This window comes from Sphaeramia orbicularis, chromosome 11 (genome assembly GCF_902148855.1).
Source record: "Sphaeramia orbicularis chromosome 11, fSphaOr1.1, whole genome shotgun sequence".
NCBI lineage: Eukaryota > Metazoa > Chordata > Actinopteri > Kurtiformes > Apogonidae > Sphaeramia > Sphaeramia orbicularis.
Genome location: NC_043967.1, coordinates 52,120,224 through 52,146,426, shown reverse-complemented (window position 1 = coordinate 52,146,426; position 26,203 = coordinate 52,120,224). Strand labels below are relative to the sequence as shown.

The 26,203-nt window shown below is 38.1% G+C and overlaps 2 protein-coding genes across 2 annotated transcripts in view; both read right to left on the bottom strand.

The window, feature by feature from the left end:
- The window catches only part of LOC115428086 (glutamic acid-rich protein-like), a 657,495-nt gene extending 640,291 nt beyond the window's left edge, over positions 1-17,204 (bottom strand). The window contains exons 1-4 of the mRNA XM_030146916.1: positions 17,165-17,204; positions 14,435-14,531; positions 14,178-14,275; positions 10,277-10,474 (exon numbers count right to left, since the gene is read on the bottom strand). Coding sequence (XP_030002776.1) covers positions 10,277-10,474; positions 14,178-14,275; positions 14,435-14,531; positions 17,165-17,204 — 433 coding nt within the window. The remainder of the gene's footprint in view (positions 1-10,276; positions 10,475-14,177; positions 14,276-14,434; positions 14,532-17,164) is intronic.
- A 5,297-nt stretch (positions 17,205-22,501) lies between these two features.
- LOC115428084 (zinc finger protein OZF-like) lies at positions 22,502-26,136 on the bottom strand. The gene is made up of 2 exons (XM_030146914.1): positions 25,888-26,136; positions 22,502-24,384 (listed from the first exon to the last, which is right to left on the bottom strand). Exons 1-2 carry the CDS (start codon positions 26,057-26,059, stop codon positions 22,961-22,963), a joined length of 1,596 nt encoding a protein of 531 aa, XP_030002774.1. The 5' UTR covers positions 26,060-26,136; the 3' UTR covers positions 22,502-22,960.
- Positions 26,137-26,203: the final 67 nt, after the last annotated feature.

The window sequence follows — 26,203 nt, the reverse complement described above, 5'->3', positions numbered from 1 at the left end:
TAAAACGAGCTAGTTTCCGGTGACGTCAGACCAGCTCCTACAAAATAAAAAAAAAAACTCTAGACGGTTCGGAGGAAGCTCATCAGCAAGAACTAGAAACTTTTAATTCTTAATATGTTAATATTAACAATGGTTTGTCTATTTCTGTATATCACTTAGGTAAATGTACTGTTAACAGATTTTGGAATTGAAATTCATTTTGTATGTGTAAAGAAGAAGAAAATAAACATTTAGTGGAAATATGATTTATTTAAAAAAATAAATAAAAAAAAAATAAAAAAAAATTCCTACACTCTACAGAAAAGAAACTGACATTTATATATTTGAAAAGGAGTGGAAGGAAGTTCTACAAAATCTGTAGTTTTGCCTGCGATAGGTTAAAGTTTTCAATATCATTATTAATATAAAGGTGTTAATTGAATCCAAGAAAAGTTAATAATGTCTTAAAAACTGCTTTTTGAAATACCTCTGTTATGAGGTCCTGAACTAAATGAGTCTGAATGCCATGGTCTGGGGTTTTCTACAAAACATGGAGCCAAAAAACAAATAACAAATCTCGATAAAAATTGTATAAAAGCCATGAAATGAAAATTATACAAGATGTAAAAGACCTAAAAAGATGGAAACATAATACACATATAAAAGCATAAAAAGCATAAAATATTAAACTGAATCACTTTGGAAATATATATATATATATCCCTAATTTCCCAAAGGCTCTGCTCAAGGGATCAATAAAGTTTTATCTAATCTCATCTCATCTCATCTAAAGTCATCATTGGGTTCAGTGTTGGACTATTTCAGAACAGAACTGAAAGAAAGCAGATTTCTACTTAATCAGCAAATGAGTTACAGTAGTAATTTCAGATATTTCAGTTCTGTTCTCTTTAGTGCCCCCTATGCGTGATCAGTAGTAAATATAGGTTTGTTTTTAAATTGAACTTCATTGGTGCCATTTCTTCACTGAACCTAACAGACAAACATGTGATGGTTCTGATCTCTGATAAAGAACACATACAAACACAATTTAAAACATTTATTATAAATGTGTGACTCAGAGAAAATATGATTTAATTAATCATACGGACGGAAAAGTGACTGTCAAGTAGGAACAACCCATCTATTTCCAAAATCACATGTAAACCTGTGTAATAACACTTATTATAATATATTAAAAACACTACATATTCTTTCTTAAAATCATTCATTTACTGTTTCCACTGTCAGACAAAAACACAAAATGCTTGAATATCCTCATCTTCATTCAATCAAATTTTATTTACTTCGTACCACATCATAACAAAAGTTATGTCATCATGACACTTTACAGTTAGAGCTGATCAGACCAGACTCTTATTGAATAAGAAATCAGATTACACTCACTTTGTTTTGACAAAATAAATAAATCATACAATCAGAAATTAAACTTTTTAACCAGAACAAAAAAATATAATTTAATATAAAGACTATCACTTTCAACAGATATTAATTTTTTGTATTCTGATGGCATTTTTGTCTGTTTAACCCAGTTTTACTCTCTTGTATGGATCCTCATATGTCTCTGGACATGATGTTTACGTTTGAAACATTTCTGACAAAATACACAAATGAAAGGTTTTTCTCCAGTGTGGAGTTTCATGTGAGTATGTAAACTTGCCTTCCAAGTAAAACTTTTGCTGCATTCTGAACACACAAATGGTTTCTCTCCTGTATGTGTTTTCACATGATGGATTAAGTTTGCTTTGTGAGCAAATCTTGTGCCACATAGTGAACAATCAAATGGTTTCTCTCCTGTGTGGATTCATACATGTCTCTCCAAAGCAGAGCTCTTTTCAAATATTTTTCCACAGTCAGAGCAGAGATATTGTTTGTTCATTTTACTTCCAAAATCAATTATAGGAAAGTCATTTTGAATTCTTTTACTGTGAGTGTTGGTGAACTCTGTGTTGCTTATGAATGAGGAGTGACATACCGCCACATGTCTCCTGACATGACTTTTCAGTCTAAAATGTTTCTGACAAACTGGACAACTGAAAGGTCTTTCTCCTGTGTGCAGTTTTATGTGATCAAGTAAGTATCCCTTCCGAGTAAATCCTTTACCACATTCTGAACAACTAAAGGGTTTCTCTCTGGTGTGGATTCTCAAGTGTATCTTCAAACGTGACCTACTGCCAAAGGTTTTACCACATTCAGAGCACTCGTGTGTTTTTGTTTTACCTCCCCGATCACTTATGGTGAAGTCTTGTTTTGTCATTTTGTCTCTTTGTGCATTTCTTTCCTGAGTAATGTTTGTCTTCTGAGAAAACGTTGCTCCACATTCAGAAGAACCAGCCAGTCTCTCTCTGATGTCAGTGTCCATGTGTCTCTCCAGATAACGCTTGTTGTCAAAGATTCTTGACCTCTTGGACATGGACTGACTGCTTTGGTCAACTCTATTTTTTAAGTCCTTCATGTGGACTAGGTTGTCTTCTTCTGATCGTCCACAGTCATCTCCATCAGCGTCTGCCTTCATCTGTTCAGTTGAACTACTGGCTGAAGGCTTTGTCTTATTATTTAAATGTGACTCAGGTTTCCTGCTTGGTGTCCAGTCTTCATCATTGTCTTTAGTGTCCTCAGAGTCTTCAGTCTGCATTTGAAGCTGTCTAGATGGATTAAAGCTGCTGGCGGGTTCAGATCCTCCACAGTCCTCTTTATCTGGTTCCTCTCTGTTCTGCTCAGTTTTCTCTTCATCATCTTCGCTCTTCACAGGGATAGGTGTGGATGGGAACTTAGTGACATCAGCCTCCTGATTGGTCCACAGTTCCTCCTGTTCCTCTTTAATGTAAGGCAGTTCTGGGTCCTTGTGGTCTAGTCTGCGTCTCCACTCCTGCTGCTCATCGGGGGGTCTCTTCTCTTCTTTAACCACCAGCATGTGATGGACATCTGCAGGACATTCTGAAATACATAATAATAAAATTTCCATTTTGACAGTGAAACCACTTTCACTTTCTTTCAACATTTGTGTAAATGTGTATGTTCACCTCAAGCCTAAATAAATACAGAGGTCAGACCTAAACTATCTTGAACCTTGATACCACAAAATGTGAAGTATAAGTTTTTCAAAAGACACATTCTGATAAAAGCACAGAGCAGCGATGAGCTCATTCTCAAACCTTTGGACATGCTGACAGACTGAGGGGTTAATGCAGTCATTTACACATATCCAGGTCTTCAGACCTCCTATGAAGCCCTATGGAGACATTTTCCATACCCTAACCCCAAAAAATATTGAGGACTTGCAGCTGACATCACTGGTCATGTGATTGTTGTTTACACTGCCATATTGGTAGGCACGCTATCTGGATCCAGAAAGTCAGAACTGTTGCTTTATATCGTGTTTTTCTTTGAACTCGTGTTTGCGTGGTTTGTTGTTTGCGAGTATGTCTGCTTGTGACTAAGGCACCATAGATGAGTTTCAATGTTTACTAACAACAGTGATGCGCGCGTAACTTGGAGGTAAAAACACGGGTACCAGCTACCAGCCGGCTCACATCAGCCGTACACCTCCAGGATCTCCCCCAGAACTGGTGAACAAGCCGATATGTTAGCTCTGAAATGGTCCATTAACTGTCTCTGTCCAAAAGCTGATCCCATCTTCTCTTTCACAGCCGCATAATTTGACTTGACCGCTTCGCGAAGGCTGTCCCATAGTAGAAAAGCAGACTTGCACAGATGGGTGGGGAGTATTATCACCAGCTCCACCTGAACTCAGCAGTGTCGCCCGCTGTAGCTCCGACTGCCACTTCCAGCTGGGGAAGCTCTGGCTGCCATCGCCGGCAAAGGGAGCAGGTAGATCCACAATCACTCTCTCTCTGTAGGGTGATAGTCCAGGGGAAGCCCTCCTGGTAGGTTTAAAGGGGTCTTCATCACCGTACCACATGATGACAATTCTTTTTTTCCACGCCACTAAGCGCAACAGACACGCAGGCTAACTATACTGAGAAGCTACGCTAACCACGGTAATAACTATAAACAGCGGTCGGCAGAACAGAACCACTGCTGACACCAATGGAACCCAGCAGTCTTTCTGCCTAATTTAGAATTAGTGAAAACTGAGTAATAAACGGTACACAGGAGTTTAGCAGGTCCATCGTTTAACACGCTACGAACTCGGCATGAATTCCTCCTCCAAGACTAAGTGTATGCATACGTCACATGAAACTCATCTATTGCAATCAACCGCAACACATGTGGTTACCATGATCCCACTGCTTAAAGCTTTACATTATTGTAGATCTACACAGGAGAAAGATAAATATCACCAATAATGGGCAATTGTATGATCCAAGGAAAGCTTGCCTACCAATATGGCGTCGTAAACAGAAAACCACGTGATCATGTGACGTGTGTGCAAAACCTCAATACACAATTTGATCCACTTAATGATGCATGCACAAAGTCTGGTGAGTTTTAAAGTAGCTCCTGATAGATATGACCATTCTGGGAAAAGAAGAAGCATGTTTGCAGTTTAAGGAGGATCTTCACACAGGTCAGTGCTTTAGGGTCAGGCCAGTATCAACTCAGTTTAAGCAGAGGATAGAAAACAACAGATGCAAGTTAGTAACTCTGACTCTCTTTTTTCCACCTTGTTTCTTTTCCTATCATTGTAACAATGTCAGATAGCCAACAGACTTTAGGCATTTTTTTTCTCTTTTTTTCCGCACAAACTCCGTCAAAAACACAGTTTGTTTCCATCACATACTGACAGGTCTGTTAGCAGCTAGTGAGCTAAGCTAACTTTAGCATCACTGAGCTAATAAGAGATAAATCAGGAGCAAAACAGACACAGAATGTGAACAGAACAAAGTCCAGTCAGCCGGTTTCATCCGCTTACAGAGGTTCTGTTGGTTCGGATGGACTGAACCAAACAGTTTCCAGGAGATAACGGAGGACTTTCATTATAAACAAACACACGTGAGCGCTTCCTGTGTCTGACTGTGACGCAATAAGGCCTCCTACAAAATAAAAGTCAGAAAGAGGATCCGTGGAAAAAAAGATGGAAGCAGGATTTTTTTTTTTTTTTCGTTAAAGCCCAAGATTCAACAAGTTTGTTCAGAACAGTCATTTTAATTATTTTCTCACTTAGTTCGCATTTTGAGACGATGTCATATCTATCTATCTATCTATCTATCTATCTATCTATCTATCTATCTATCTATCTATCTATCTATCTATCTATCTATGAAATAACTGAGTTTGAGGGCTGTTCTACAGTTGTAGAGATGTTATTTGTATTATAAAATTAAATAAATTACTAACTTATTAATTATTAATTTATGCAAAAACTCTCTTTAGTGTCCGTTTTATTCAAACCAGAACACGTTCTGATGTTTAAAGGCACTTTCCTACACCTTAATTTGAAACATAATATAATCATGTGTTTACAAGTGGAAATGAAGAAATGGATGTTTTGCCATGATGATCTGAATGACAACTGTGGTGAAATAAAAGATGATCAAGAGGCTGCAGGGCGGGAAAGACCTTCTGAGGGGTCTGCTGCAGCTCTCAGGCTGAATTAACCTCCAATACTCAAAGCAAGGAAGACAGACAAGAAAGGGAGGCTGGGGCATGGTATCAAGAACAAACATTAGCACATGACCGGAAGGGGAGTGTCTGAGGTCTTGTTCCTGAAATTCAGATAAGGTAAAGTACTTATACCATCTTGAATTCCTAGCCTGAAGCCTCATCATCATTAATTAGTAGTAAATGTTTATGAGGTTTGAAGTATCTATCTTTGTGAATTGTACTCACCAACACAACAGAGAGAAATAAAAGGTGGATTCTTTATTTCTGTACACAGAGTTGCCAGATACATTCTGACCAGTTATTAAATTGGTTAAAAAACAAACAACATCCATGACACAGAGGTTGTCGGTTTGGTTTCTCCTCTCAGACTTTCTTTGTTGTTTCACTTTAATAAAGAACACATTGTGTCCAACATGTATGATTTCCTAAGGAACTGAATGTTTTGGCAAGTTTTCAGGAGTTGAATTCTATCTTTATAAACTTTGGAAGCAAATGATAAATACTGCACCAGAGGCTTAAATATATTTTATTTTTGAGAACATATCTTACACAAGTCAGTCAAGAGACCTGCGCTGGGTAAATATAACACCCACTTTAAGTATGTAAAATTAGAAGAAAAAAAAAAAGGATTTAAGTTAAGAACACCTCTGCCTTGAAGTAATGTTCATCATCACAAGCATGAATATCTTGAAAACATCCAGTACTGTGAACTGACTACCACTAACACTGGGCTGTCAAGTGAAGTGACTTATTGTGTTTGGCATCAATCATCCAGTGCACAGAGGGTCAGTTTATGACTCCATTCTGTTTTCAGTCGATTATCTGTAGAGCTGCGATTAGTCAAGTTGCTGCAAACTATTAAATTAATCAACAGTGATTTTCATTCATTAGTCTGGACTATTTTTCCAGGAACAAAAGTAAAAATTCTTTGATTCCATATTCTTAAATCTTTCAAATATTTTCTGATTATCTTTTGGTTGTTGATCAAACAGGACATTTCAGGACATCCTGTTGGGCTTCCATTTACCATTTCATAAACCAAACAACAATCTTAACCCTCGAATTATCCTTGGGGTTAATTTGACCCCATTCAATGTTTACCATGCAAAAAAAACAATAATTGACTTTTTGTTTTTTGCTTCATATTTCATGACTTTTCCTAATTTGATGGGGACAACTGATTAAGCATAAAATTATCATGATATTTTTTCAATGTGCTGAATACATACTGCATGCATTGGTGTTCCTCTGGGGTCAATTTGACCCCAAGCTGTTTTAGCTGGAAAAAGCTTGTCTGTGTGTGTGACCTAACATCCCCACACCTGCAGGTGCAGAGTTCATACTTTTGAGTTGATATATAACAGAGGGTGGGGGACAACTATTCCCACCAGAACTTTGATACTTCTTGCAGTGTGGGCATGTTGGATACAACTTGACCTGTGAAGTCCTGCCAAAATGAGGAAGCCAGTGTAGGCTTATGAGTTGATCACATCCTAGTCTTTCCAACTGAACATGCCTCTCCGCTAAAATTATCATCTCAAGTACAATATTTTCAAATGATGGTTACATGTAGAGCTCGAATAATGACTTTGTCTTCAACATGGCTGACTGTGTCTGTTGGGTCTGTGTCTGGTTAGCAGCACATCTACCTTATTGAAGTGAGTAGAGGAACCATAATTTTCCATTTTTGTTGCTAATGTGACATGGAGTAGGGGGAAACAATATTCTCATATATATTCTCATGTATTCAACAAATAATCAAAATGCCTGACATAAAAACTTGGTCAACAATTTTATGTAAATCATTTTCTGTAGGCAAATATCCCTGAGGTCAGATTGACCCCAAGGGTAAAATGTGTTCATAATATTTGATGATAACAGGAGGGTTAAATGATAATAATCATTAGCTGCAGGTCTACCCATCAATACCTACTCTTTCAGATTTGACTGGATCTAAATTCCTGCTTGTATGAATTTCACCAACACACGAAGCATTTTCTGAATGACTAAGCATATGTTTCCTCATACATCCTTTACGCTTAAAACGTTTCTGACAAACTGAACAGCTGAAAGGTTTTTCTCCTGTGTGACAAATCATATGATTCAGCAAATTTGACTTCATTGCAAATCTTATACCACATATTGAACAACAAAACGGTTTGTCACCTGTGTGACTCACCATATGTAATCTGACACTGTTTTTATGTCTAAAGCTTTTGTGACAAACTGAACAACTGAATGGTTTTTCTCCTGTGTGACGTGTCATGTGACCAAGTAAGTTTGACTTACAAGTAAATCTTTTGTCACATACTAAACAGAAAAATGGCTTCTCTCCTGTGTGGACTCTCATGTGTCTCTTAAGAAAATACATCTTTTCAAAGGCTTTACCACACTCAGAGCAGTGATGTCTTTTAGTTTTACATCCCACATCAATTACAGTTAAGTTTTTATTTTTGGTTTTGTCTCTTGGAGCATTGGTAACTTGTGCCATGATTGTCTTTTGAGAAACTTTTGCAACGCGTTCAGAAGAATCAACCAGTCTGTGTTTCCTATTGCCAGGATGTTTCGTCTTATTGTTAAAATCTTCCTCAGTGCTCTCAGAGTCTTCAGTCTGCTCATCAGTCTGTGCTTGTAATTGTCTGTGTGGATGGAACCCACTGGCTGGCTTGGAGGCTCCACCATCCTCTCCATCACATTCTTCTCCATTCTCCTTGGTTTGTCTTTGATGGAGCTGTGATGACTGAGCATTCTTCTCACCGTCAGCCCAGTCATCACTATCCTCATGTTTGTCTAGATCCAAATTGCTGCTATTGTCTTCCCTCGTATGGATCATCATATGTCTCTGAACATTACTCTTACGTTTGAAACCTTTCTGACAAAATGAACAATGGTAAGGTTTTTCTCCAGAATGACATATCATGTGACTGAGCAAATGCGACCTCCTGGCAAATCTTGAATCACATACTGAACAGTGAAATGGTTTCTCTCCTGTGTGAGTTGCCATGTGTCTCCTAACATCGTTTTTATATCTGAAGCATTTCTGACAAATTGAACAGCTGAAAGGTTTCTCTCCAGTGTGGCTTATCATGTGACTCACCAAGTGTGACTTCCGAGCAAATCTTGAACCACAATCTGAGCAACTGAATGGTTTCTCTCCTGTGTGAGTTGCCATATGTCTCCGGACATCATTTTTATGTCTGAAACATTTCATACACACTGCACAACTGAAAGGTTTTTCTCCTGTATTTCTCTCCATAACCAAATCACTTTGACCTCTGCTGTCCTCTCCATCTGGTTCCTCTCTGTTCTCCTCAGTTTGTCTTTGATAAAGCTTTGGGGACTGAGCGTTCTCTTCATCATATTCACTTTTCACAAGGACAGGGTTGAATGTAAACTTGATGATATCATCCTCCTCCTCCTGGACAGGGGGGGCTTCTTCTTTAACCACCATCAGGTGCTGGACATCTGCAGGACAGCAGGAAAAACAGACAAACATGTTCCTGAAAAGGTTCTCATTTTGTTTGTTGATCTATGGTAGTCTTGCATGTAAATAAACCCAACTTGTACCAACTGAGCTGAAGGTCCACAGAATCTATCAATTGAAAATGCTTACACTTTCAGTGAAAATAAAAAGAATTAAGTTTCTCATCATCACCAGAGATATTTCCAATAAAGTAGTGAAAGTTTTGTCTTGTACAAGCATGTATGTAATATTCCAGGATTATTTAGAGATCGAACACAGTTTTAAGTTTTTTTATCTGAAAAATAGTTCAGATAACAAATTAATCTCATCCAGTCCTACCTGAACTCGGTCTCTGCTGCATCACTCCTCGAAGCTCCTGATTGGTCCACAGTTCATCCTTTTCCTCTTTAATGTAGTCAGCCTCTGGATCCTTGTGGTCCAGACTGGGGCTCCAGACCTGCTGCTCAGGGGGAGCCTCGTTTTTAATAACAGACAGCTGATGGACATCTGCAGGACACAGTGAACACACAAACAATGCAACGGTCAGTTATGGTTTTCTGTTAGTGTTTCCACACATCATCTGTACTGGAGATATTGCTGGACTTTGAGGTGTGGTGGAAATACAAACCACCCACATTACCAGGATTTTTTTTTTACTAATTACTCTGTCAAGTATTTCTTCTTGCCAAGTCAAAAATATGGTCTATAACCACTGTAGCATTACTTCATCACTTATTTACATCTGTATAACTGTCATTTTGCAAGTACTACTGTTGTCGGGCATATTGGACATTTTCTACCATTATATGGTTTCAGTGCAGCACCAAAACCAGCTAAATCTAATTCCTACTTAATGATGAATGTCGAGTCAAAACTGGAATCAAAACTATCTAAAGCCTGGAGGAAATGGCTGGACTATAAACAAAACAAAGCATAATTACTATTGTATTTAGTGTTCAACCAAGGACCCCAGTTTCTGTCTTGTATTGTCTGTTGATAAAACAAATAAAAATAAAGTATACATACACACACACACACACATATATATATATATATATATATATATATACACACACACACACACACACACATCTAAAACCACCAGGTCTAGATGGTCCTCTGTGCATTTGTGCAAATCTTGTCTTTAAGCTTTTCATCTTTGACAATACAGTTGGATCGTTTGTCTCATATTAACCAGGTGCTCTGTCTCTAATAATATTACATGTAACATCAGGATTTTCATCCTACCTGAACCTTTGTCATCCTCACTCTTCACATGCACAGGTGAAAATCTGAACTTGATTATATCAGTCTCCTTATTGGTCCAAAGTTCTTCCTGCTCCTCTTTAATGAGGGGTAGTTCTGGATCCTCCTGGTCCGGACTGGAGCTCCACTCCTGCTGCTCAGGTTGAACCTCCTCTTTAACCACTGAGAGCTGAAGGACATCTGCAGGACACCAGGAAATATAATTATATTACTGAGATATCCATATCCACCTGATCTGTTATAGGAAGACTAGAAAAGCCAACAGGAACATTACAATATTCTACTGGAACACCCGACCCTCGTAGACCCAAAACAGAAATTAGTTGTCCCCTCAGCACTCACACTTACCATCACCATGTCAAGGTTTTATTGACTCTTCTATTATAGAAATCATGTCTTTGAAAGTATCTTTTCATATCTTCTGTGTTTACATTTTCTGTTATATATTTTGGGTTCTGATCCATTTTGGAAACACAGTCCTAGAACACTACAAGACCACTAGAAACTTCTACAGGACCACTAAAACCTCCTTCAAGTACCCAAGCAAGGTTTGTGTTTTTATTTGTTTTTTATGACTATGTGTTTATAAAATTTAAATTAAAACTTCAGCAAAAAAAAAAACTCCTTCAAGAACACAAGAACCTTCCTGCAGTATCACTAGAACTTCCTACAAGACCAACAGAACCTCACACAGCAACACTAAAATTTCCTACAGTGACACTTCAACCTCCTACAGTAACATTACATATATATCTTTCAGGAACACAAGAACTTCCTTGAAGAACATCAGAATCTACCACAGTATCACTATGACCCCCTACAGAACCACTAGAACCCTCTACGGCACAACTAGAACCTCCTACAGTAACATTGGAATCCACAATAAAACATACACCATGCTGTAGAACCACTAGAACCACCTACAGGAACAGTAATAACACCCCCCCACACACACACACACACACACACACACACACAGAGTAACATTAAAACCTCCTCCAGGACCACTAGAATATCCTACACTAACAATATAACCTTCTACAGGACCACAAGAACCTCCTACATGGACACAGGAATATATTGCAGTAACAGTAGAACACATGACGACTGCATGCATTGACACTCGAATCTCACACAGGAAGATCTGAAACCCTTACAAAAATACAAGAATTTTCTACAGGAACAACAGAACCTTCTGAAATAACGCAAATGACTTCCTAGAGGAACAATACAAGTTTCTGCATTAACATTAAAATCTCCAACTGGTACATTCAACTGAGTTTTAAAATATGTATTGAAGAGCTTTTCTCCATGTGAAATGAGAAGGCTGGGTCGAGTTAGTCTACAATGACCCACAAATTATCTCTAAAACATCCCAAAATTATGTGGATGAGAAGGTCCTGGATGCCCAACATGTGGACACTGTCTTTAATCTGCAGAACAAACATGAGGCAAAAATGAAATGATAATGAAAACTCACGGCTTTCTGGGACTCTTTCCTCTGTGACCTTTGAGAGGAAAACAGAAGCTACAGAGAACTTTAAACAAACTGTAGAGTCAGTTGCCATGGTGATGTAACCCCGTTGCCATGGTGATCTACCAGGGTTAAAGTTGAATTTGAGATAACAGCTGCTAACATGCTAATGCAATGAAACTCCAGGCCGCAGACGTGACAGACAGATGTTCGTGTCACAGCTGTTTGTTTGCTTACAGACGCATTTTGGCCCGACGGAGCAGTTTTTACGTCCCGACGGCGAAAATACGACGTCAACAAAACTTTCAGTGTCTAAACGGATCCCAGCGTTAGCTAACGTTAGCTTAGCATTTGCACAGTGCGCCCCTTCAAACCAACCTGCTCCTCTCAGCTTCTCATCCGGACATAAACCCATATCCAGATGTTTGACGTGCCGGTCCATCTCTGGTGGGACTTTAAAAACAGAACCAGACGGCGTTCGGTGCCGTTATTTGGACCGAACTGACAGTTTATTCTGCGAATTGTCGAACGACATATCAACATGCACTTCCGGAATAGTATTTCAAAATTAAAGTACAGTCTGAAACGCTGAGCTCTGGTGTCGAACATAAAGGAACACTTACACCGTTTGGCCATAACATTCTGATCACTAACAGGAAAAGTGTGTGGATACTATTGATTATCTCATTCCCACAGCACCTGTCATGGGCTCTATGCACAGCCCCACAACTTCCTGAGCATAAGGCAGCTCCTTTATTTCCTGTTTTTCATTATTGGACGCACTGATTATTCCAGGTGTGTCTGACCACAGTAGTCCCAACAAGAAGCACTGTGATATATATCAGGCAGCAAGTTAACATTTAGCCCTCAAAGTCTACTGCCAACTTTTCGTTAGTAACAACACCGCAAATCCATGCTCAGGTTCAAAATGCAGAGCTACTCCTCTTGGGAACAAAACAAAATGAGAACATTCTCCAGCTGAAATTTGTACACTTACCCGAATGAAAATGCCTGGAACACACTTTAAATGATCGTGGGATGTTATCACACTGTACCTCCGTACTTCTCCCTGCGGTGGCCCAGAGGTGCAACAGTCCAAAAAATTATGAGAAAAAAAAAAAGAACAATCCAAAAAAATTATCCACTATAAGAAAAAAAGAGAACAGCCCAAAAAATTATCCACTATAAGAAAAAAAGAGAACAGCCCAAAAAATTATCCACCATAAGAAAAAAAGTGAACAGTCCAAAAAATTATTACATTTGATCACACAACACGTTGTTCCCATGACCAAAACTTATCTTTGTCCAACAGTAGTCAACTGCAAGTGACCGTAAGAAATGCTAGTAATCTTATGAGATGTGCTGAAGCTTTGAGATGTGTGTGGAGTAATAGAAGAGTTTCAAAGTTTACTAACAACAGTGACGTCATTAAGAGGCGTGCGCAACTCAGAGGCAAAAACACGAGTCCATGAACAATGGCCGCTCACGAATCGCTGCAGGTCAATAGCTGTTTACAAAGCCTCGACAAAGCTGATAAAGAAGCTTATTTGAATAAGCTAACACTGACATCTGGGGTACAGCTCCCTGATCCTTATTCTCTACCTGTCAGTGAATGGGTGAATGATACGTCACGCTGGCCTAGTTTGGAGTTTCCAAACATTTACATCTAGTTGATAAATACCCCAAGTGTTTTCACACACGAGAATCTCAAAGCCTACAAGAGTCTTGATGCTTAGAATTACGTGGCATGTGGTCATGTGCAGTTAGTTCTTTTTCACCCAGCTGCTGAAAACTGTGACTTTTGTTTCCTGAAGGCGGACGTTTTGCCCAGTCAAAGACAGGGACAAAAGTCTCAGTGTTATCAGGTATGGGTGTGCGTGAATAAAAAGACTGGCTTCATAATGACAGCTAACTGCACATTCATGGCAGGATAAGTGTATTCAAAGTTCAGTTACAGGCAGTCTAATTCAATTATTGCCCGGGTACTTATACTGCCCTGTAATAAATGCTGAAAGGGTCGTTAAGTAAATAACTATGCAGCAGTTATTAGATGTAGCTAGCATCAGTGCCACTTATTTAATGAATGAAAATGAGTTTAATTACCAGCTAAAACAGTTAACCTTTAATAGCTGTAATTGAACTTGAAGGAGACATTAAATGTATGTACACATGAACTCCAGTGTCTCAATATAATGAATATATAATAGATATAATAATATCGCAGGTGGTTGATCATCTGCAAAATATATCATATCACATAACTGTATATTAATTTCATACCTGTAGTTTTTCCAACTGCATATTCATATTACTAAATTTATTGTGTAACTGTCAGCTGGGTCAACATTATGTTAATTTGTAAAGATAACATTAGATGCAAATGTGATAACAGATTAGCAGACTACTTACCAGTCACTTGCGAATGAAGGCTCACTAAACTCTCTGCAGCTGTTATGGCATCATATTCTTCATCATCAGGGTTCCTTGTGACCTGTGTCTCCTGTCGCCTATTTTTGCATTGATATCTGTCAAAATTATATATATAATTCTGTACATACTCATGATCTATGCAACTATTTAAATTTGATGTTCATACATCTGTATATTTCATCTTTTCATTTTCGTCATTACAAAAACTTTAACTTTGCTGGTTGTTATAGTTTTACCTTTCAAGCTTTGAGTGTCCACTTGCTGTAACAGCTAATGTATATGAAAATACAGAAGGAACAAAGTCTGGACTACCATGGTCCATTGACGCTTTTCCTGTAAAAAAAAAAAAAAAAAAATTGAATGATTTATATGCATTTAACAGATACACATAGTGGCGGCACCAGGATTTTAAAAGTGGGGAGGCAACTGGAGGGCAAAGAAAATGTTGGGGGGGCGGACAAAAAAATTTCGCACATAGTGCGAAATTAACGCTTTGCGCTTTAGCGGCTGCAATATATATATATACATATACATATATATATATATACATATACATATACATATACATATATATATATATATATATATATATATATATATATATATATATATGTATGTATGTATGTATGTATGTATATGTATATATGTGTGTGTGTGTGTGTATATATATATATATATATATATATATATATATATATATATATATATATATATACACACATATATACACACACACAGGGTGGGGAAGCAAAATTTACAATGAACATTTAGTTGTTTTTTCTCAGCAGGCACTATATACGTCATAATCATACCTAACACTATTATCCATACCTTTTCAGAAACTTTTGCCCATATGAGTAATCAGGAAAGCAAATGTCAAATGTCGAAGTGTGTGATTTGCTGAATGCACTCGTCACACCAAGGGAGATTTCAAAAATAGTTGGAGTGTCCATAAAGACTGTTTGTAATGGAAAGAAGAGAATGACTATGAGCAAAACTATTATGAGAAAGTCTGGAAGATACTATTAAAGAAGAATGGGAGAAGTTGTCACCCGAATATTTGAGGAACACTTGTGCAAGTTTCAGGAAGCGTGTGAAGGCAGTTATTGAGAAAGAAGGAGGACACGTAGAATAAAAACATTTTCTATTATGTAAATTTTCTTGTGGCAAATAAATTCTCATGACTTTCAATAAACTAATTGGTCCTACACTGTCTTTCAATCCCTGCCTCAAAATTTTGCTTCCCCACCCTGTATATATATAGCCTATCCATTACACTTTATGTAGGGGGCAATTTTAGGTAAAGTCAGGTAATACTTAATGTATTCAAGGTATTTGTTAAAAACTACAGCATGAACAACTCAGACTTTCTGTTATGATTATTTAATAGGTACAATCTTCTTTCACATATTTCTCTAAACACATCAGAAAAACATGCAGCAAACAAACAGCAATGCCAATGTATGCAAGTTAATAAATGTTGAAAACAAAATAAAACTAATAGCCTAACTAACTAATCAAACAAAACGTATGTATACAATGGCTTCCACTACATGCACATGTATATAATCACTGACAACATCTGTAGGCTTAGGTACACTTTCATACCGACCGCTATAATCTTCTAGCAGACATTTAAATTGAGTGATAAAACAGACCTGAACAGTTAACAAAACTATGTGTAATTAATAGGTGGGATCAAAACATAAAAAACTAGTCCTTATGCTACTCGTGCTAATTCTTTGCTTTACATTTCTTATGTAGAAGAAAGATGAATGCAATACAAGTAGAGGTATTAATCCATTCCAGAACTGAAGGCACACATATCATTATGAACCTATAACTATACTATTCATAAGAAACAACCTCTGCATGTTAGACCTACTCTTCAGTCTCTTCTTGAGCAGCAGTGGGGCTTTGGACAGTGACCAGCTGGCTTTTGAGAGAACCCTCTATAGATGTGTGCATGGGGGGCGGGGGGGAGTACTGTCTGCCTGGTTGTATTATAACTGTATCAAATATTAATATTTCATTGATGGATTTTTCATATTTCTTTGTTGCCCGAATTTTCCCAAAAATTTGCCCAAATCTGGGGGGGGGGCAAAGTTTGTGACCGGGGGGGGGCATTTGCCCCCCCTTGGTACCACCACTGGACACACATACACACTCGTGTGTGAGAGAGAGAGAGAGAGAGAGAGAGAGAGAGAGAGAGAGAGAGAGAGAGAGAGAGAGAGAGAGAGAGAGAGAGAGTTTTGTGGTGCATCATTGCATGTGGGGTTTTTTTGTCATTTGTGTGTCCCGAGTTTTGGTATTTGACACAAATTGTAAACAAGTGTGACTGTACACTTCAGCTGCTTTGCTCGTGCTATACTCATTCATTTTCACAGTTGTTACTTTCAATAACTGAACATCATGCTGGTCTTTTATAACACTGAAAACAATTTGATATGGCAGATCTAATGCCGCGTTTCCACTGCGTGGTGCCGGCTTGACTCGCCTTTTTGCGTTTCCATTACGAAAAAGGACCTGGAATCTGGTACCCGGTACTAGTTTTTTGGTATCACCTCCGCCGAGGTTCCAAGCGATACTAAACTGTGACGTGTACACACTGCAGACCACTGATTGGTCAGACAGTTTCCTCTGTGACCCGCCGTTTTACAAAAAACAGATGCGGAAGTGGACAGTAAATATAGTGGTACATTAATCCACATGATAGCAGCCCAAAACTACACCATGGTCGGGCGAGGAGATTCAGTCTTTGGTGGCCGACGTAAAAATTCAGACGAGACAAACCGCAACGACCGAGTTTATCAAAAACTCTGAACAGACGACACGGAAATACCGCGCCGCATCACTGTGACGCCCAGGTACTGTAAAGTCAGTAGTATCCTGTAATGGAAACGGTCTCCAGGAATACCGAGCCGGTTCCACGTAGTGGAAAGGCGGCATAATTCTCCAGTTCTTACCAGATATAAAGTGTGCACTGCACAGACGAGCATTCCTCATTTTCTCCTCAGACCAGTTCTCGCGTCTTAATGCCTGCAACCATAACTTTCGCCGATTTATGTGGAAGGGATGTTTACCAGCAGGAATTCTGTAGAAGATTAAATCTGTTTGTGAGCTCTTTCTGTTCTGACAACCCACAGCACAGCAAGACGACGGCATCCTTCCCACTGGCACTCACTGTTTTGTTCTGGAATATGGAAGCATCCACCATACGAACTCCGCGTGACGACTACCTCTAAGATGCGCGCGCAGCAAGACTTAATATATGCATACGTCACATAAAACTTCTCTATAAAGAGGGCGTATCAATGCCTGCGTCATTTAGGGGAGGAGCTGAAAATTATAATGACCGAAGCCTCGCGGCCCGACTGTAGGCAGGCACTTTTATTTGTATAGCACAATTCATACACAGGGCAATTCAATTCACAGTGTTTTACAAAAATGGAAAGGAGACTGGTTAAAAACACACAATTACAATTAAAACATAAACAATAAAACATAAATAATAGTCAGTTAAAACAAAGTAAAACAGAAGAGTGCAGATAGAACCCTTTCAGTTGTTCTATGCACAGTTGAACAGCTGTTTTCAGCCTGGACTGAAACACTGTCACAGTAGAGGCCTGTCTCACATCATCAGGAAGACTGTTCCAGAGTTTAGCTGCATAGAACTGAAACACAGCTTCACCTGTTTAGTCCTGACTCTGGGCACCAGCAAAAGACCAGTTCCTGAGATTCTCAGGGTCCCAGATGGTTCATATGGGACCAACATGTCACAGATGTACTTTGGTGCTAGACCATGGACAGACTTATAAACGAGCAGAGCTGTTTTAAAGTCTATTCTCTGAGCGACAGGAAGCCAGTGCAGACGTACCACGTGTACCACCTGTACCATGTGACTGCTTCGGGACGTGGTTCAGATTTTGCCGCGAGATTAAACCCCTCATTTGATCGCATTTCTGTGGATACCAGCACACAGGGGAGTAAAAGGAAATGAGACAATGGACACATTAGCTAAGAAGGGTCTAAAATTAGAAGAAATTATGAACATCCATTTCAGTAAATCTGAGGCAAAGGCCATAATTAAAAGGAACATTTTCAAAGAATGGCAAAACAGAAAGGATACAGGGAAAACAGGAGGACATCTGTAGTTCAACAGCAAGTGGGAACGGGGAGAGTAAGCAATAGGATTTCCATAGAAAGAGAACATCTTAACAAGGCTGAAGGTATGACATACAAGACTGAACAAAATGATGAAGCTATGAAGCATCCTACAGGATTATGTAATTACTGCCAAGAAGAAGACTTAGTTAAACATGTTATTATTCACTGTCAAAAGTACATTCAAGACAGGGTGTACTTTTGACAGGGTTGATCAATAGGATTTAGGATATGGAAATTATGTTTATTTATTTATTGGGGGGGGGGGGGGGGGGGGGGGGACAAAAGTGTAGTTAACTCTGGTCCACACTCCATCATAGTAGGGGGCAGTAATGCAACTTAATGCTAGGTGCCACCCACTGTAAAAACAAAAGAAGAAGAAGAGATTTAAACCCCTCAGGCTCTATTCAAAACGTGGGTTTTTGATGGTGAGTTGCAGTCAGTTCAGAGTTTGGCTAGCATTATGGTTGTTTGGATACTAGAGTTTTGATAGTGTTTATATAGTTTGGAGATAGTTTGGAGAGTTTAGAGAGAGAGAGATTGTTGGAAGATTTAGGAGAGTTAGGAGAGAAGGATAGGTAAGAGGATGGAGCCAGCAAGGAAGAGGAGGATTTCCCCTGAGTGGGAACATTTTGATTTGATAACTCCTAATAAGGTAAACTAAATCTAACATTATTTCAGACGCATAAGATTTGCTTATCTGGAGTACTGGAAGAGGCAAAAAATTACTGTACCCCAATTTATATAACCTTGGTCTCACATTTTTATGCACGCCAGTATCTTCTTTACCATGTGGAAGGGTGTTTTCAAAGGCCAGAGAGGTTGTGTTATGTTAAACAAACAAAAAAAAAGGAATCACTTAAAACCTAAAACTGTTCAGAAAATGTTATTTCAGAATAAAAATTAATACAATCTCCCCTGCCCTGTACATCATTGTCTAAGTTCCACAAGCACTTTCACTGTCCTCTGCCTGCTTGAGCCCATACCATTTTCCCGAAGTGACAGGAAAACATTACACAACCTGCCATATCATAAGATACTACCATTTGTGGAAAATTTACACACACAGAATACATTCAAAAATATTTTTATTACACACATATGTAATAATTTATATAGAGAAATTATTTGGTCATACATTTTTTGTTATTCATAGTCATTCCCAAGAGCCATAACAGACACAAAAATTCAATGTATCACACATTATATGGACAAAGATACAGCTACCTATGGTTATACACCTGGTGGTTTTGTGTGCACATGAAGCTTCGAGAAATGAACCCTTTCTTGAACCAATTGGCTCAAGATGCCTCATGAGGTTTCACCTCACAATTACTATGAATAAACCCCCACGGTGCAGCAGCTGTGACGTCGCACCCCCATTCTCAAGAACCTACGTAGTTTGACATACTGACTGATACAGACAAAATACAGCATCCAACTTAGTAAAACTGAGATTTAACATCATCCGGTCAAACAGTCTGAATCAGTGTATGGAAATGGACATCCTTATGTTAATGTGGAACTGAAAATACCTTTAAATATATTATAATTTATCTATCTATCTATCTATCTATCTATCTATCTATCTATCTATCTATCTATCTATCTATATATCTATATATATATATAGATATATAGATATATATGACTTAATGCATGTTCTGACTGTCTCTTCCCTTTGTTGGAGGCAGGTTGTGGTTTGGACTCGTTATCTCCATAATTTTGGTGAAGTTTTTTTTTTTTGGTTTCACGTGGTTGTAACTACACTTTGGAAGAGGAGACAATTAGCTCAGTTTTTATGACAAGGCTTAGTCGTGTTTTTATTAGTTTGCAAACAATGAATGAGCACAGACAGATAAGATCAATGAAGGTACACATACAAGGATAATACTGTTTGTAGATGAATTCATTTGCTGCTGTTAATCTGTACAAAGGATTTTCTGAAAATAACAAAGGTATAAAAGAAATTAAAAATAAATAACTTCATCCACTGCTACAAAATGCTACAAAGTCTTTCAGAGGTTAATGGAGGTCAGGAGGAGCTCAAAGTCCAGGTTAGGAGTTAGAGTTCAAGAACATCAGGACAAAATCAGACACCTAGAGCCATATGAGGGTCTGAGAGGGTTAGTTTGGCTTTTTGTGCTGCTCAACCTGGGATATCTGAGCACTCCTGACAAACACGTGTAAGCGTAAAACTTCTGAAATATTTCTAAAAGGAAAAATAACGTCGTTACTGTGCTGCTGCTTTCATTGTGTCTGTAAATAACACAAAATGCGGTAGAGCCTGCGGTGTTTATTCCAGCACTAGTTGAATGCAATCATTTACCATCAATCATTTGCAATTCTGTGAGTTTTAATTTCAGACTGTGCCATTGGTGGAGATAAAATAACATTAAAACCGTTAGAAATTAATTAAACAACCAATTCCTCCCGTATAAGATGTTAAGACTTATAAAGACCCAAATGGAACCTGTTTATCACATAATTCAGCTCAAAAAGCACATTTTACTATTCAGTATCCCTTTGAACATACAATGAAACCAAATTTGCATGAAGATAAATGCATTAGATTCCTGGAGTGTAAGGAATAAATGTTTTTCAAGACTTCAGAAATTATCAGATGAAGTAGGAGAATTTAATGTAATACTGGTCAAACAATGACAGAGGGTAGAACCTGGGGCACTATAAAGGGGGGATGGGGGGTGTAAATATGACAAATTCATGGGGCCCAGCATTTGTGGGGGGCCCAAAGAGCTGAGGAGGGGATCCAGTGGATACAGGCTAGAAGTTATGAGAATTTCATGTAAGATCCGCTGTATAAGAGAGAAGTCGGGGAAAAGGCCCACAATGTGTAGCTTTCATGGGGCCCACAATTGGTAGCAGTGCCCCTGGATAGAACCAATACTCCTTAAAGCTGCTCTACAATAAGAGACAGAACTCAGAAAGTTACATTTCCTGCAAATGAAATTTAATAAAGAAAATCTATTATTTTATCCAAAACCAATTCAACCATCCCTACTTAGTCTGTCTCGAGTCCTGTTTCTCCATAAACTAAAATCTTTTAATTATTATAAAAACATATCAGTAATATTCCAATCCAGCCACTGGTTCCAGTTTTGGATTTAGTCCTAGTTCTGGTTCAGTTTCTAGTGCTAGTCCCAAGCTCAGATAAATGGAGAGGGTTGCATCAGAAAAGTTATTCAGGTTAAAACATCTGCTTAATTAACCAAGTAACTCATAAACATGTGTTGAGAGGGTCTTTGGGATTGAGATGATTGGACATGTGTGGAGGGAGGATAGTGAATACATTGGTAGAAGGATGATGAAGATGTTCTCTACCAGGCAGGAGGTAAAGAGGAAGAAGAAAAAAGGAGATTGATGGATATGGGGAAGGAAGACATGAAGGTAGAGGATGAAGGAGCCACAATCAGATGGAAGCAGATGATTTGCTGTGGCGATCTCTAAAAAGAGTAGCCACAAGTAATAGTAGATCAATAGTATATCAGTTTCATGTGTAGTGTTGAAACAATGCTGGACTTTTAACAAATCTGCAGAACCTTTATTACCTCTGCACTTTGCTTTGTGTGTTTGTTTGCGTGTCTATTTGTTTGTTAGCAACTTTACGGGAAAACTATTACAACCATCTTTATCAAATTGTACCCACAGATAGGCCTAGGCCCTGGGACAAACCCATTACATTTTGGGCCAAGTAGGCCAAAGTTCAAGGTCACAGCAAGGTCACAAAATCTCTAATTTTCCTATCTCTCATCATTGAGCAATTTTCGAAAATTCATACAAAATTCAAAACAACTCCGATTAGCCTCCAATTTGATCCACCTGTAGCTTATAACAATATCTTGTATCTAGCACAAAATTGTCCACATCCACTGTGGAATGTGGACTCTGTGGACATTTCAATTTAACATTGAAAATCCCATTTACGACACATTTTCATTATAATTGAACAAAAATGGATTGGAATTTAATATAATTTGACATACTCATGACTGGTACAAAGCTTCAACTTTTTCTGCTGTATGGAACAACCTAGAAACTGTTTAATTTAAAAAGAAATAGTCGATCCACACATGCACACCGTTCGGGGTGCTGGGTGGAGGTTTGCGTTCTCTGAACACTTATTTTCTTCCCTAATTGCTCTTTTTGACTGTGAAACAAGTTACATATGTCCAGCATCAAACAGCAAGCAAACAGGCATACTGGTGCAGAAAATGGAACAATGAACAATGGTTTTATATTCTTGATGCCATGCAATCTGTTTTCAGCTTCTACAAATCAAAACTTCCTTCATAATACTTGACGCACTCTAATAGTAAAACTCAATGACATCTACTTCCTTCATCTAAATAAAACTCAAACCATTTCTAAATCTCTAAAACTAACTTAAACTAAACTGAAATCAGAAAAGAAAGCAAAAGACTCAAAAGAAATAAATATTCTTAAATAATAATAATAACAATAATAATATAATAACAATAATAATTTGGTTGTTTTGGTAAATATAATAGGCTACAAATTGAGATACACACTCCCTAAGGTACTGTAGGACTGAACATTGTGTAGTCCACAATCTCTGCTCATTTCTCTTCTTTATGAAATTCCAGGTGCCTCTTCAGACCTCCGCTCTGTCTGTACTCTTTGCCACAAAGTGAGCAAACAAATGGCTTCTCCCCTGTATGAATTCTCATGTGTACCTTCAGATTTCCACTTTCAGAGAAACCTTTGCCGCACACTGTGCAACTGAACGGCCTCTCGCCTGTGTGGGTCCTCATATGCATCCGTAAACGTCCGCTCTGGGTGAAACACTTCTTACAAATTGAACACCTAAAGGGTTTCTCTCCCGTGTGGCATCTCATATGTGCGATCAGACATGCATTAGACTGGAAATTTTTCTCACATATAGAGCAGTTAAATGGTTTCCTTCCTATACAAGCTTCATCTGCGTTTTCATTATTTGTGTCGTTGGTTAAATGACATTCTGACATTCTGCTTTCATAATCAGTTGAACTTTCAAAATAGTGCAATGTTCTGCCTTCAGTAGGTGTTGGATCTGAGGTTCTTGCTGGTTGTAATCCTCCATAGACCTCTTCATTAGGTTCAGTTTTTATCTGTATAGTTGAGCTGTTGGATAAAAGCTTCGCCTGACTGATCACAGCTCGTCTTTGACGATATGAAGAGTTACTGCTACACTTATGTTTTCTGAGTTGACACTGCCAGATGAATCTTTTGTCACAAAATTGGCAACTGAATATTTTCTCCCCCTTGTGATATACCATATGTTGTTTTAAATTCCCCAATTGAGAGTATTTTTTACCACAAACTGAACAAGTATATGGTTTCTCTCCAGTATGTATTCTCATGTGTACCTTCAGATTCCCACTCTCAATGAAACCTTTACCACACACTGAGCAGTTAAATGGTTTCTCCCCTGTGTGGATTTTTATGTGTTGATATAAACGTGCACTCCATGAGAAACTTTTCTTACACACTGAACATTTAAAAGGCCTTTCACCTGTGTGAGATCTCATGTGTGCCTTCAGGTATGCCTTGGACCCAAACCTCTTTCCGCAGACAGAGCATTTAAAAGTTGTGCGGGTTTTGCCTTGTGTGTGATTTTTACTAACTTGACTGTTTAAACCTGACCGATGTTTACATCCAGATTGAAAAGTGTCTTCGGTTTGTTCATTAGCACGTATTTGTCTATGTAGATGGAGGCTGCTGGCTGATTCTGATCCTACACAGTTTGTTTCCGCTCTGTCCTCAGTTTGTGTTTGATGAAGCTGTGAGAACTGGACTTCGTCTTCATCATCTTCACTTTTCACAGTGAACAGAAACTTAGTGAAATCAGCTTCTTCTGTCGCTTGATACTGTTCTCCCTCCTGATTGGTCCACAGTTCCTTCTCTTCTTCCACAGTGTTGCGTGACTCTGGTTGTTCCTGGTCCAGACTGGGGATCCACCCATGCTGAACCTCCTCTTTTACCACTGGCAGCTGCTGGACATCTGTGGGACAGAGAATGGTGGAAACACACATTATGGAGCCAATAGAGCCAAATCTGAACATTTATGTCGACAACATCAGTTATCCAATGGTGGAAACACTTTAGGTACCTCATCAACAACACATCCGATAGTCTCATGTGCTAATCACCTAAATATTATGATGTAAAAATGCAGCGGATTTAGACTCAAGTACCACTTAAAGTACTTTTTTTTACTTGTACAGTGAACATTAAACAACAAAGTGTTTTTTTTAGTCCTGTGAGGAAGTTATGATGATTTAGTCATGAAAGTAAACCATCTATTTATTTATCTTCTTCAAATTATCTGGTCATGGTAAGTAAAACCAACAACAACAACAACAACAAAAAGATGGATTGATGAATGGACGGTGAGAATTCTGTGAAATTTTATTTTGTATTTATATAGCCCATTATTGCTGATAAGAGATTTACGTAAAAGTGCTTTAGAATATATACAATATGAATGGAGTGAGGAAAAACCACAGAATTCACAGAAAAAAACCTTAAAAAAAAAAAAAAAAATGCAACAGAGGAAGATTTTCTCTTTCATGATTCATTGTTGTTATGAATATTTGAAATGTATATTTGGAGAAACAAGAATTAAATAACAGAGATCATTAGTATGTGTCACATCAATGAACATTAAAACAACTGATACTAATTACTTGATACTTGAGATCCTACATAAATTAATTCTGAGTGGTTCCGCTGTAGATTTTCCTTACACATAAGATATCATGACATGTCTGGAACAAACTCCCAGAAAACCTCAGATCAGTTGAAACACTCAGATTATTTAAATCCAGGTTAAAGACCCACCTGTTCTCAGATGCATTTGAACAGAGTTTGTATTTATCAGTTCAGATCTGCACTGTTCCTTTTAAACTAAAAGTTTTTATCTTTTATCTGCTTGTCTGTTTTATCTATTTATCTGATTTTTTGTTGGTTTGTTTTTCTCATCCTATACATTTTTATTGCTTTTGCTGTAATGCTTTTAATGTTTTATGTAAAGCACTTTAAATGGTCTTGTACATGAAATGTGCTATAGAAATAAACCTGCCTTGCCTTGCCTATATAACAGACATCTTACATGTAACCACAGCTTCATTAGCTTCATTGCGCCACTGTTGATCATGCTGCTACTGAAAAACACTGCTGTTTTTATCCTGGTTTAACATGCTGCTCATTTTTAATCCTGCACTGTAGTATTCCTGCAAATTTATTCATTATTTATTATTAGGTTATACTGTTATCAGATTTTATTGTTATTATTTTTAATATAGGATTCATTTTATAGGATTTTTACCCTGTACATTGCTGAACCTGAGTACTGATTTCGTTTCAGGTACACACTACATGTAATGACAATAAAAGTGAACCTTGAACGTTAAAACACCTTGCAGTTTTCTTAAATGCTTTGAACTCTGTACGAATTTTTTAAACTCATGAAACATTTCATGTTATCACAAACTGAGAGCCAAACCTGTTCGTGTCAGCCTTATTTCAGGTTTCAGAATCACATCCAGTAGTTTACTTTGTCTCTCCATCTTCTCTTCATACTCGCTGATGGTTTTCTCAAACTGTCCAAATATTTCGTCCACGGCCGCAGTTAGCCGCTGGTTCACGAACACCTTCAGACTCTGCAGCTCCGACATGTTTATTAGAGGATAAACTCAGCTTTTCTGACGTTTAAGGGACAACAGCTCCGCGGTCTGTTGATTTAATTTAGTTTCCGACAGGAGCGACTCACCTCCTCCACTTCCGGGTCACTTTCACAATAAAAGCTGATGTGTATTACA

Bases quoted from the DNA above. Each gene is read 5' to 3' on its own strand.
- LOC115428084 (XM_030146914.1), bottom strand. From the start codon at position 26,059: ATGTCGGAGCTGCAGAGTCTGAAGGTGTTCGTGAACCAGCGGCTAACT. The intron at 24,385-25,887 runs GTTTGGCTCTCA...TCTGTCCCACAG, and splicing joins AATAAGGCTGACACGAACAG to ATGTCCAGCAGCTGCCAGTG.